The sequence below is a fragment of the Myotis yumanensis genome, unplaced genomic scaffold, assembly GCF_028538775.1.
Source record: "Myotis yumanensis isolate MYYU_CA2020_CCGP unplaced genomic scaffold, mMyoYum1.0.hap1 SCAF_4, whole genome shotgun sequence".
Taxonomy (NCBI): Eukaryota; Metazoa; Chordata; class Mammalia; order Chiroptera; family Vespertilionidae; genus Myotis; species Myotis yumanensis.
Window position 1 is genome coordinate 32,104,547 of NW_027223755.1, and position 13,977 is coordinate 32,118,523.

Consider the following 13,977-nt stretch of genomic DNA (forward strand, 5'->3'; position numbering starts at 1 on the left):
AGTCAGGTTCATGGCTGGTGAGCACAGTGGCATTGGTGGGATCCTCTCCTACCTCCACAGCAGCACTAAGGATGCCCAACTGCCAGCTTAGGCCAGCTCCCCATGGGCCTCCTGCGAGAGGGCACAGGCTGGACTGAGGGCCCTTTCCCCTCCTCGAGTTCATGAATTTCGTGCACCGGGCCTCCAGTAATAAATAATAGTACAAGAATAAACTGTTTCATATACTCACAACTGTAAACCTACATTTGCCCCACCCTGTATATTAGTATCACTGTCTTCATCATTTATAACATCTTATTTACCTTTGCATTTTTTCCCCATAGATTGCCACAATCTCTCCAGGAATGGCATCCTGTGAAAATACTCTTAATACATTAAGATATGCAAATAGGTATGAGAAATGATTATCCATTTTGAAATTTGAGGGAAATAGAGCAGCATATGATTTGACTTAATATCTGATAGTGTAAAGCTTATTACATTTTTTTCACTTTTCAAAAAAAATTTGCATGATACTTAGAATCATTTTGTCAAGTTATCAAAATAATTGGTAATATGTTGTATAATTTGGGGAGAGATTTATATTTTTAGTAGAATTGGTCTTACTATGCTAGAACACAATCATGTTTTTTCATTTAACCAAGTTAGATTTCATAATATTTTTCTAAATATGAATCAAGCAAATAATTTCTGGTGTGTTAAAACTCTACCAGGGGCTAATATGTATTTCTTAAATTGTTTTTGCTATATGCTGAAAATTATTTCTGATATTAAATGTTATATGTACACAGGGAATATAGAGTTTAAAGTAAGTAGTGATAGCACAGTTCTTTCTGGTGTCTTATACGGGTTACATTTTATTAATATCAGTAGTGTTACAAACTTTAGGTAACAATATTTATAGATGAAATGACAAAAAAGCATTATAGACTACTAAAATATTTCTTATAATCGTGAAATGCCTTTGGAATTTTGGATTATGATGGGCATATTTATTTTTGTTCCATAGATTATTCCCATTGCACTTGTTTTGAATGAGTATAGTTTTAAATTTTTATCACATACTGCATTTGTGATTTTAACCTAAAGATAAAATTCCTCTGTATTCCATTTCTAGTGTTAAGATTCTTTTAGTTTTGCTGAATACAAATTTTATTTTTAATCTTTTATTAAAATGTAAAATACATATGCATACAGAAAAGTGCCCAAAACGTAAGAGAATAATTTAATGAGTACTTATAAAATGAAATTCCTGTCATTAGACTGGGAAAGAAAACATTCCCAACCCCCCAGAAAGTTCCCCATGTGTCCCTTACTGATCACAAATCCTAATAACATGCCCAAATTCATTAATGCCTACCCCAAGGCAGCAATTGATTGCTCTGGCTTCTATGGAACATTTTTCTTGTTTTATTTTTTTCTCTCTTTTTAAAAAATTGTTTTACTTCCTATGAATTTAATCGTGAACAACATAGGTAGCTGTGTTTGAACTTTACATAAATGATATTGTACACTTTGTTCTTCTATGTCTTGCTTTTGCTTCAGCTGAAGAAATGTTTTTAAATCATAGTAAAAACTTTGGAAAGTATAAACCTATTGACCTTTTGTAAAAAGATATTAACACATTGCATCCTGTGACCAATAGTTTTATTGCTAGCTTTACCCAGTGGCCAGATAAGTTTCTATTGAACGAGTACAAAAAAAACGTTTTTACATAAATGTTAAAGGCACTCTTTAAAATTAAATACCCATTGCATTTTGAAGTTATTTCTTAAATGTTCTTACAATCTAATATCTTTTTAAAGTATGATACTTTGTAAAACACTGTGTCATATGAAGCGAGAATTCTCATGATCCATCCACAATGTGTTAAGATATAATAGCTTCTTAAATATAACTTTATTTCTAAATTTATTTCCCTTTTAAACTTTGAATTATGAACTTATAGCTGCAAACTTCGTAAGATTTTTATTTGATCCTTACAATAAATATTTTTGGTATTGTGGGGGTTCAATCATTAATTTAAAATGCCTCTTATTTCAAAATTGTTTGTGGGAGAGATGAGGAATGGCTTTGTATAGTAGAATATTGCCATGTTGTATAATTAAAATAAATAAAACCCCTCTGTGTGTTCAGACTTCTGGCTGTAAAAGAATCCCCCTAATGTGAAAATGCCCTGTCTGGCCATTGCTCTAGTTTATTTGGGTTCAAGTAAAATGTTTTAATTTATTATAATGTAATATAATTCATTTGCAACATGACTAACCAGCTGAGACAAAGAATTCTGCCTCTTATTTTCAAATCACTGTGAATAAAGATTTTTCAACCTCCCTGATAGTTTTCATTGGAGAGAGATAGATAATTGCTGCATTTAATAGTGTTTAGGCTGAGCAAGAGGAAAAGTGTGTTTAGGGTATCTAAATTAGGAGATTCTTAAGAGAATAAGAAATGGGGTTGGGAGTAAAAAGAGTCAAGTAGTATTAGAAATCTAGTTTTGTCAGCAGGTGTAGTAAATAAGCTTTCCAAAGTGACTATAAAGGATAAAAGGCAGATGAATCCAGTATTGAATCTTTGGTATAGACATTACCGATAGCAAAGAATGATTGTAGGTAGAAATGTATTGGTTTGATATACATTACATTATTAGTTTGATAATAATTACTTTTGACCTATAAAAACAGTAATTTCATTTAGTTCAACCTAAGATAAATAGTGAGAGAAACAGAATATGGTTAGTATAGGAAGTGTTTAATATAAGATTTATAGTAAAAGCTAAGTTAGAACCTCAATTATGATTATTCTCATTAAATGACATTGGGTAAGATACTTTATTACTCTGAGCCATTTCTCATCTGTAAAATGCGATAATATCACAAGATTATCTTAAGTATTAAATAATATAATGCCTATAAATTACTAATAATACCTGATATATAGGAAGTATTTAATAAATATTACCTACTACTGTGAAATGGGATTGACTAAAAAAGAACATAGGGAATCACAAAAATTGTGTCAGAAAAGCCTCAATTTGGTTAAATATAACCTAGAGACATTAGCAAGAGCAATTTAAATTCCATTACTAAAGGCTTTTCTCAACCAGCGTTCTTCATCTGAATCACCAAACACAAAATTATTTGAGTGACTATTTTCTCAATTTATACCAAGGATGCTTCATAGCTGATACCATTCAATAGGCATAGGAGAAATTAGTTAATTTGTTACAAACAATGGATGTCATTAGGACTTAATTGTCTTGTGTTTAGTTTGAAAAGACTGCAAGAATGTTGAGGCCTCATTAATGCTATTAAACAAAATATTCATGGTATTGATTACACAAGGAAATTAGATTGAGTAGCCATGTAGTTAAATAAGGGACATTTCAGATTTATTGAGGGTCTAGTTAAACTTCTAGAAAGGGTCATGAGAAAAGGGGGAAATATACCAGAAAAGGAAGGACTATGTAGTAAGGAATCTGTAGGACAGAGGGATTTTTAAATCTTAAAATGGATTATTTTTTAAATATTTTAATGCATTAAGTCATTACAGTGTTGTTATCTTTTGCTAAACAAATTAAACTGAATACTAAGTCAAAGTTTGAAATATGCATTGCTGTCTTTACAAGAGCATTTTATTTTAATCTGTTGCTCTTTTGGTGCTGCAGAGTAAAGGAGTTTGGAATTAGTCCATCAGACATTCCCTTCTCACAGGGTAGTGGCAGTCGCCCTGATCTCTCTCCTTCTTATGAGTATGACGACTTTTCTCCTTCAATTACCAGGTCTAGTTCATTCTATACATAAGATATTTATTTTAATAGTTTCTTTTGAATTGTGCTGTGTATAAATATTTCATTTACATTTATTTTGTCCTGAGCCATTTTATTTTTCATTTTGTTTGGCAGGTGGTGGTTGTAACTGCATGATCTTTATTTCCATGTACTTTATTAATTTATTTGCTTTAAAATGTTGATTTAGAATTCAGGCTTCTTATTTTGCCTCATATTTTTAAGGGTGATGTCATCTTTGCACATCTACCATTAAAAATGAACTGTCTTGTTTAAAATGAAAAGTTTACCTTTATTCTGTATGCTATTGTAAATTTCCTTATATGCAAGGAAATAAGGGCCCTCTTGACTTAGAAAGTATACGCAAGTCTGTAAATTTAAGTATAATGGGTAAACTTTTTTTAAATGATGGAACTTAATTTACATTTTATAGTATACAGTAGAATAAGGTTATTTCACATGTAGCTATTTAAATTGGGCATTAGAACTACCAAAAATCTGTAACATGTATTAAATTCTCTGATTTTGGCAAAGATTCATTTATTGATCTAAGTGCCATTGTTAGCATTTTTCTGTTCATATAATTTGAACAGCAGTCTCTTACTTTGAAATACTGATTCACATACTTTTCTAATTCTCACTTATTATGTACAATAATTACATTAGAAGTAATTGTATAGTTACCTAAATAAATTTTGTAAGGTTAAACATCCCTTTAGGGTTTCCACAGACTTCAGGTAAATTTGATCTGCAAAACTGACATCATCAATCTTAATATGTTAAATTGAATTGTCTTTATATTGAATAAATTGGTATTTTGTTTTTTTTCTATGTAAGTCTTTATTAATTTTAGATGCATCTTATGTGTTTACAGGGTAAAAGAACTGACTGTGGATCCAACTGCTGCTGGTGATGTTCGTCCAATAATGCACCATCCACCAAATCAGATTGATGACTTAGAGGCACAGTGGGGTGTGGGGAGTTCCCCTCAGAGAGATGATCTAAAACTTCTTTGTGAACAAAATGTGAGTGACTTAATATAGTTGTAATTATCTAATCTTAGTTCATTTCATCAGTAACAGAACTTGATAATTGCAATCTAAATTAGGGATCAGCAAACTATAGGCATACCTAACTTATTGTGCTTCACTTTATTACACTTCTCAGATGGTATATTTTTTATAAATTGAAGACAAGACCCTCACCAGCAAAAAGATTAGGACTTCCTTTATTGAGGTATTCGCTTTATTGAAATGGTCTGGAATTGAACCTGCAATATCTTCACAGTGTGTCTGTAAAGGCTATGAGCCAGCCATCTGTTTTTATAAATAAAATTTTATTGAAACATGGCTATGCTCATTCATTTATGGGTTATCTGACTACTTTCTTACCTCAATAGAAGTGACAAAAATGGTATAGCTCACAAGTTCAAAATATGTACTATCTGGCCCTTTAAGAAAGTTTGCTGACCTCTGATCTACACTTTCTTTTTCTCGGATTTTATACTGTTATTAAAATTTGGGAATTTTTAAAGTAACATAGGGAAAAATAAGTTTAAGAATTATACTTACATTATAACATATATAAAGCTTAAAAACAAAATTAACTATGGTTAAATGAGTATGTATTAAAAGGATGCATGAGCAAAAATCAAACCTGGTGCCCAGCCGGTGTGGGTCAGTGATTGACCATAGACCTATGAACCAGGACACAGTTCAATTTCCTGTTAGAGTGCATGCACAGGTTGCGGGCTTGGTCCCTGTTGGAGCCATGCAGGAGGCAGCAATCAATGATTCTCATCATTGATGTTTCTGTCTCTCCTTCCTTCCTTTCTGAAATCAATAAAAATATATTTTAAAAATATAGTTTAAAAAAAGATATGGATTATACATTTAAAAAGTGAAGTTAAACAACTATATAAATAACTTTTATATCACAAACAGTAAGGAATCCCTCAATATATTAAAGTAACTATCTGAAAATGTGTATTTTTTGTGTCTTTTTACTTCTTTACACTTTTGTCTTTATACAGTGGGCACATTTTTTTTTTAAAGATATTTTCTTGATTTTTTACAGAGAGGAAGGGAGAGAGATAGAGAGCTAGAAACATCGATGAGAGAGAAACATCGATCAGCTGCCTCCTGCACACCCCCTACTGGGGATGTGCCCGCAACCAAGGTACATGCCCATGACCTGAATCGAACCTGGGACCCTTCAGTCCCCAGGCCAATGCTCTATCCAGTGAGCCAAACTGGCTAGGGCAGTGGGCACATATTTTTATAATATTTTTTGAATAACTGGGAAATCAAATTTTTAAATTATGAAATATTACTAAACATTTCAAACATACAGAAAGCAATCAGATTTAACAAATGATAGCATTTTGACAGGGTTGATTTTTTTTTTTTTTTTTTTTTTTTTTAAGAATTGAGACCTGTAGAATACCCATTTGATAGTCACAGTCATGAAAAACATTGTTTATCTCTCTTTTGGTGAAAAGAAATTTAAAGACATATATATGACTTAAATTGTTAGTAAAAATTAAACAATACTGAGGAAATATTTCAGTATATTTATAGTCTGCAATAAAGATTTTTGAAAAGTTGTGCTATTCCAAAAGTGATTGCTTGCGGGGGGGGGGGGGGGGGGGGGCTGTAATTTTGCATTAAAGTGCCTGGACTCGGTGAAAATTATCCTTTACTGATATACTTAAGTTTGGGATGTCTTTTTGAGTGTTACATTAAGTATTTTTACCCATAAAAAGAAATTTTGGCCCTAGCCAGTTTGGCTCAGTGGATTGAGTGTCGGCCTGCGAACTAAAAGGTCCCTGGTTCTATTCTGCTTAAGGGCACATTCCTGGGTTTCAGGCTCGATCCACAGTAGGGGGTGTGCAGGAGGCAGCCGATCAATGATTCTCTCTCATCATTGACGTTTCTATCTCTCTCCTTCCTTCCTCTCTGAAATCAATAAAAATATATTAAAAATTCTAAAAAAAGGAATTGTGGCTTTGCTTTTTATGGTATATTTTAGGAGTTTTCCTCTGTTTCTGAATACATTTTTGTAAATGACATAGAAAAACTGCTTTTTAAGTTACATTTAAAAATATAAACTCTGTTATAATTTTTAAACTTTTTATTTTAAGGAAGAAGAGGTTTCTCCACAATTGTTTACTTTCCATGAAGCTGTCTCACAAATGGTAGAAATGGAAGAACAAGTTGTCGAAGATCACAGGGCAGTGTTCCAGGTAAAGTAAGACAGGACCTTTCATCAAAATGTTTCTTTAGAGAAATTAACTAAAAACTCTAACAATTTTTGACTCTCACAGAAATCTAAAAAAAAATACTTGTTTGTGTGTATGCAGATATATATATATATTTGTAGCACATATGATAGGGCAAATTTTGAGTACAAAATTTGAACGGTGGTTACAAATAACCTTTCTTTAAAGATCTAGTTTATTTACTACCATTCTCCCATTTTATTTGCTTTTGTCAGTTGTCCATTTTTAGAGAAGGATTGAACTTCTGCCCTCCAATACCCCTTTTTTTCATGTTAGGTGAGTATATTGGAGTGTCTTCATGTCAGAACAGCAGAAAGGAAAAAATTCTTCTAAAGATTATCAGAGCAGTTGAGGAGGTGTCAGTCTTCGTAGAAAGGAAGGCTTCAGGGAGGGACAGTAACTGCTCTGACAGCTGTCAGTGGCAGATGAGTGAGGGGTGGCAGTAGATTCTTAGGTACAGTATTCATTTCACTGTGTGTTCAACCTTTTACAAACACTTTTACTGTATGATCATCCTTTGCCTCTCCCCACCCCTTTAAATTAGAAAATAGCCTTGCAGATGATACCTATGAGGAGGTGATGGGAAAGTGAAGAGAACATTTCATATCGTTATGGAAGACTGTATAGTCAGCTTGCCTTCCCCACCCCAACCTCACCCTGCCTTTCTGGAGTACTATAAATACCTTCTGAGAAAAAGTGAACAATAGCTTAGTGTCTCCCTATCGACCTGTATTCCTTCTCTGATGTTGAAGAAATCTTCTCTAAACAAGTATTAATGTTCCTTTCTAGGCCATTCAAGTGCCTGGATGAAGGGCTCAAAAATATAAAAAACTTTATAATTTTAGAACAGGTTATACATTATTAAAACTGTTACAGTTTTAGTCAAACCTTTATCATAAGAATCTGTAGAGGTCTATGTGTTTAGATTTAATTAAGAAAGCACCGTTGTAATTCTAAGAAAATTGTGCCCTTTTGGAGCAAGGTGTCCCATAAAAACCATTTCCCATTGTTCCACTTTATGTTGAATTCTAAAAGTTTATTTGATTTATTGGCAGAACTGTGTGTTCTGACTTTCAAGCCAATATTTTTATAATTCCATTTATTGTCCCTTTATACTGTGATCTGTCATTTCTCAAAATAAGGCTTTGTTTTTTAAAATTAAGTATATAGCTGAAGGAAAAACAAATACTGGGGTGTGTGTTTTAATTGACACATATACAGTTTTCTAATAGTTAACTATATCTAGGTTAACCAGTTCTGCCTGGTGACACATAGTCTAGTTATAATTAGCCATTAAATTGCATTGATATTGGAAAATTGAAATTATGTGTACTCTAACAATCTAGAAAGTATCCTTTTTTATATCCCAAAATTCTAATTTGGAAGATCTGATAGTGTTATAAATTCTTATGATTCATGACATTGCTAGAAGATAAACTCATAAATTCCACATATCTAAAATCAGTTAAGAATGAGGGGTTTCCTTGAAGTATTTATGAATGGTGAATAACTACTATTTAGTGGTTCATTTGACTCTTCTAAGATTGGCTATCCATTGGTTCTTAGAGTCATAATAATTTGAAAAACTAGTGTTTTGAATTTAGAACTACCTCTTTGGCCCAACTGTGAGGCCCCAATGTATATGTTAATTCCAGATGATTTATAAGTTCTAGGCTACCATAGATGTCATTAGATTGCTCATTAGCTTTCTTACATCCATTTTTTCCCTGTTTTAGGGATAGCTATTGAGGTTTTGAGACTTACTCTACTCACTGATATTTACGTGTTTGATTCATTCCATTCCATCCTCTCACCACCACCCCTCCCAAAAAAAACAAAGAAAAACACACACACATACACATACAAGGTAGAATAAAAGTAGAAAAATGAAGCCATCTTACTTTGTCTATCATATTTGTATTTCAATCTAGAGATATTTTTTCTTTTTTTTAATTTTTTTATTGTTATTACATATGTGTCCTTATCCCCACTAGAAATATTTCTTAATGTTACTCTGTATATAAAGATGTTTTATGGTAATATTTTAGAGAATACCATCTTGAGTGTGTTTGATGATATTTAACATATGTAAAATTTGTAAATTAGTTTCTGTCTTACAAAGAGGCTTACTGGATTAATGGAATTTTTGTCCTTTTAGGAATCTATTCGATGGTTAGAAGATGAAAAGGCTCTTCTAGAGATGACTGAAGAAGTAGACTATGATGTAGATTCATATGCTACACAACTTGAAGCTATTCTTGAGCAAAAAATAGACATTTTAACTGAGCTGCGGGGTAATTCTTTTTTCATTTTAATGTTTGAAATCTGCTTAATTGCAAGAGAGCATCTGAAGTGAAAATTATGGGCAACACTTAACATCTTTTTAGAGGTATATAGGCACACCAACCATTCTGTTTTTTGAAAAAGAAACATGGAGTACCATTTCAAGTGCTCTCTAGTCTTTTTTCTTTCAGTCTTTTGAGAAAATAAGATTAGAGGGAAAATGTATTTTAAGAAATTTGTAAATTTTATAGACCCATTAGTCATTTTAGTTTGGTAGGCCAGTGCTTTTCAGAATTGTTTTCCTTGGATTAGATCTATTCAGGGTCATCTTTCTATAGCCACCTATCTACATCTTCTTCTATGCATCTTAAGTCATGTTTTTCCTTTGAACACTTGTTTTGAAAAAGAGGAAGATTTCTAGAAGTATGTGGCTTATTCACATGTAATGTCTGCTTGGCTTTTTAATTAGCTTATCTGCAGCTTCATATATGCATTTATTTACTGTATGTGCTAGGTTTTTAGGCATTGGAAAATTAGCTGTCTCCATTTATATCTGAGTGGGCATCAGTGTGTACATGCAGTGCAACATATAATCAGATTGAAATTGCTAGTTTTTAGCATCAAATAAGCTGCTTAATTTTTAAAAATAGGTCCTTTGTGAAGTTGGTTATTTGACATCATATTTTACAAGAGGCCCGGTGCACAAATTCGAACATGGGTGGGTTCCCTAGGCCTGGCCTGCTGGAGCCAGCCCTTGGCCCCCCTGGGAAAGGGACCGTGCCCACCACCACCACCAACCCCCAGTTCCCCGTCCCAGCCCGGGGCCCATAGGCCCTATCGCCACCCCACAGTTCCCTACCTTCACCCCCCCCCCCTCTTGCCGCCACGCAACCGCGGCAGGTGGGCCCCCGGGAAGGGAGAGGACAAGAGTGAGACAAACCCTTGTGTCGAGGGCTGACTCTTAATAGGTTGCAGCAAGGGAGCTGCTCTGCTACATAAGAAACCCTGACCCCAAAGCAGGTCGTCTACGAATGGTTTAGCACCAGGGGCCGATGGGGGCCAGCGGCTGGGGGGAGGGACCACAGGCAGTTGGTGTCCACGGGAGGTTGGCTGTGGGAGCACACTGACCACCAGGGGGCAGCTCCTGCGTTGAGCATCTGCCCCCTGGTGGTCAGTGCATGTCATAGTGACTGGTCAGCCTGTCGTTCCAGTTGTTCAGTCCTAAGGGTCGCTGAGGCTTTTATATATATAGATGGAGTCAGCATTTCCCCAACTTCAGTTGTGCAAATGTAGGGTTTCTAAAATTTACTTTTGTTTTTCATACTCTTCATGTTCACGCGTTGATTTAAAGTGTTTTGATCATTTTTCTAATCTTCCATAATTCATAAGCAGCTTTTTTATATGCATTTTATTCAGAAGATAGAGCATAATGCATTTTAGGTTTTTTTTCTGTTTATATGTAGCTTTTAACTTAGTTGACTTCTTTCCCTTAATTCTCTCATTCATGTATATAAAGCATATCTATAACTTTTAAGAAATTACTATCTAGTTATGTATTATTCAATTTTTTCTTAGAAATGTTTTATCGTCCAGGCATAATTTTGGTATTAAGAAGTTTAAGAGCCATTATATTAGCAGCCAACAGATCCAGAAATCCTTAATTTTCTGTCTAAATTTTAGAAAAGTCAGCTTTTTAAAAACATCATTGTATTTCTGAAGGAAAGAAATTTGCAGCTTCCTTTTCTTCTGAAGGCTATTTTAAGTTGGATAATTCTGTTAAGGGGTGCTGTCCTGTGCATTGCACAGTGCTTACCAGCATCCTGGTCTCCAGGCTAGATGACAGTAGCACTACTCCAGTTGTGGCAATCAAAAATTTCTGTAGGAATTATCAAATGTCCCCAGAGTAGGAGGGTATGGCTAAAATCACCCTGGTTGCCCTAACCGGTTTGGCTCAGTGGATAGAGCATCGGCCTGGGGACTGAAGGGTCCCAGGTTCGATTCCGGTCAAGGTCATGTACCTTGGTTGCAGGCACATCCCCAGTAGGAGGTGTGCAGGAGGCAGCTGATCGATGTTTCTCTCTCATCGATGTTTCTAACTCTCTATCTCTCTCCCTTCCTCTCTGTAAAAAATCAATAAAATATATAAAAATAAAATCACCCTGCTTGAGAACCATTGTTATAGGAAAATGCCTCTGCCAATTTACTTACCTATTTTTTATTCTTAAATGACTCTGAGTCAGTATATGGTAGACAGGTAATAGAATTTTAAGACCAAGAAATGCATTACCCCTTAATCCCCTTCCCTAGCCACTATTTCTTTCTTAAAATTCATAGCTTAAAAAGATAAAATAGTCATTGGGAGTAGAAATTTTCTAACATTGAGAGAAGAAATGTCTGCTTTACAATTTAATAAGATTCATAGTGTTCCTTTTGGACATAACTGTACATATTTTACACACATATAAAGCCTGTCTACACTCCAAAAGGAATACAAATTAAAATTGAACACTGTAAAAAATGCCAAACAGAAACCTGTTAACAATAGCAAAAGCAGGTATTTCTAGGAATCTATAATGAAACTGCTGCTATAGTTGAGCATTGTATTTAGTTTTTGGGCAACAAAAAAACCAAAGGAAAACTCTTGAGTTAAGATTACGAAATAAGCAAGCCAACTTGATACCCATGAAGTTGTATACTGTGTTGCCTGTGATGTAATACTTACTCCCTGTTCTTTTCTTTTTCCAAGATAAAGTGAAATCTTTTCGTGCAGCTCTACAAGAAGAAGAACAGGCCAGCAAGCAAATCAACCCTAAGAGACCCCGTGCCCTTTAAGTTGGCATTTGCTGCTAAAGGATCCCCAGAACCCTCACTGTTTTAACATACAAGGTTCAGCTGTAAGGGCCATTTGGAAGTTTGAAATTTTAAGTGTCTGTGGAAAATGTCTTGTCCCTTCACCTGAATGACATTTCAGTTTTGTGAAACACAACTTTGTCTACAAAATGCTTCTAGTCCAGAAGGCACAACCAAGATTTGGTAATAGTGAAGCATTTTGTTTCATTTACCCAAATAGTGATTTACTTTTGGAGATCCTTACCAAGTTTATTTTCTATATGATGAAGTAAGATTGTGGACTTGATCCAGGGGTGAGTAGTAGGGGGAAGCCACAGCATTTCCTTTTAACTCGGTTCAATTTTCGTAGCAAGACTGAGCAGTTTTAAATCCTTTGTGTGCATGCATACCTCATCTGTGATTGTACATACCGTGCCACTCTTAGGGACAGCTGTGCTCACCTCTTTCTGCTTTGTGCCTTGACTAAGGCTATTGACCCTGAATTTCTGATGCACAGCCAAGTTAAATTACATTCCTTATTTGTCATTGTAAATTACCTTTATTGTGTGTACATTTTTACTGTATTTGAGACATTTTTTGTGTGTTGCTAGTTAATTTTGCAGGATGTGCCATATCATTGAATGGAACTAAAGTCTGTGACAGTGGACATAGCTGCTGGACCACTCCATCTTATATGTAAAGAAATCTGGAATTATGGTTTTAAAACTTTTAACATGTGGATATAATTTTCTTAGCATTTTCTTTGTAAAGAAAATATAAACTAGTTGATGTATAATAAAAAGTAATGGAATTCTGAGAAGAGTTTTATCTTAGGATAATACATATATATGCAGTGTGTTCCAGTGCGTTATTAACAAGACTAATAGTGCAATTTGCTCCTTACCAATACCATTACTTAAGTTGAAGTGTCCATTAGCATCCCAAAAGGTACCTTTTAAATGTACTGTTAAAGGAAATTGGCTTCTGATGCATGAACATTTACATAATACATTGGAAGTAGTCCATAATAGAACTGTTAGTTTAAGCCAAGTATAGACAGTACATAAATCCCTTGAAAGTGAATTAAGCTAACAAGAGTTGACTTTGCTTTAAAAGGCAGATCTAACCCAAGCTCCGTCCATTACCTAATGTATGATGTTTCACCATTATTTGGTGAGAACTACCAAATTCTCACCAATAAATTGGTCTAGGGTGTGCTACTTTTTAAATGGTAGCATTTATTTTTACAGATTGCTACTCCAAGGAAGAAAACTGGCTACTTCTCATGTAAATATTTTGTTAAACAATTTATATATCTCTCTAGGACATTTCCCTCAGCTCCTAGGAGAATCCAGGAGTGTATTAACAACAAAAAATCTCCCAAGGATATCTTGTTTTGACTTACTCTAGGAAAGTAATAGCTCATTCCTTTGAGCCACAGGGAAGCTATGAATACTAGTAGAGTCACATGAGCCAGATTCGCTACTTCACTTCAGACAACTCAGAGGGTAGTTGTGGGAAATCCGAATACCATGGTGAAATGCTCCTCTGTAAACTTGAAATCTAGAACAAATGTAGATTTTTCACAATGTGCTTATTAATAAATGGAATCTATGGAATGAGTTTAGAGATAATTTTCTTCAATGTAATCACCTTTGTTTTGGAAGGGACTCAGGTTTTCTTGCAGCTGTAAGATATGTTCTATTTGTGTTTATTTCAAAGAGAAGAAGAATGGAGAACTATTGACCTTGCAGAGGCTGTTTAGAAAGGTAGTTTTTGAGCCTAACCAACCTTCAAAGGA

General features: G+C 34.3%; 1 protein-coding gene across 4 annotated transcripts in view; it reads left to right on the forward strand.

Moving 5' to 3' along the window:
• The window catches only part of KIF2A (kinesin family member 2A), a 69,601-nt gene extending 55,802 nt beyond the window's left edge, over positions 1-13,799 (forward strand). For 2 of the 4 annotated variants that reach the window (XM_070412036.1, XM_070412037.1), the window contains exons 16-21: positions 324-391; positions 3,665-3,778; positions 4,659-4,809; positions 6,927-7,028; positions 9,223-9,358; positions 12,094-13,799. In XM_070412036.1, coding sequence (XP_070268137.1) covers positions 324-391; positions 3,665-3,778; positions 4,659-4,809; positions 6,927-7,028; positions 9,223-9,358; positions 12,094-12,179 — 657 coding nt within the window. In that variant the 3' untranslated portion in view covers positions 12,180-13,799. The remainder of the gene's footprint in view (positions 1-323; positions 392-3,664; positions 3,779-4,658; positions 4,810-6,926; positions 7,029-9,222; positions 9,359-12,093) is intronic. The other 2 variants (XM_070412038.1, XM_070412040.1) reach the window with 1 other exon arrangement.
• The last annotated feature ends 178 nt before the right edge of the window (positions 13,800-13,977 follow it).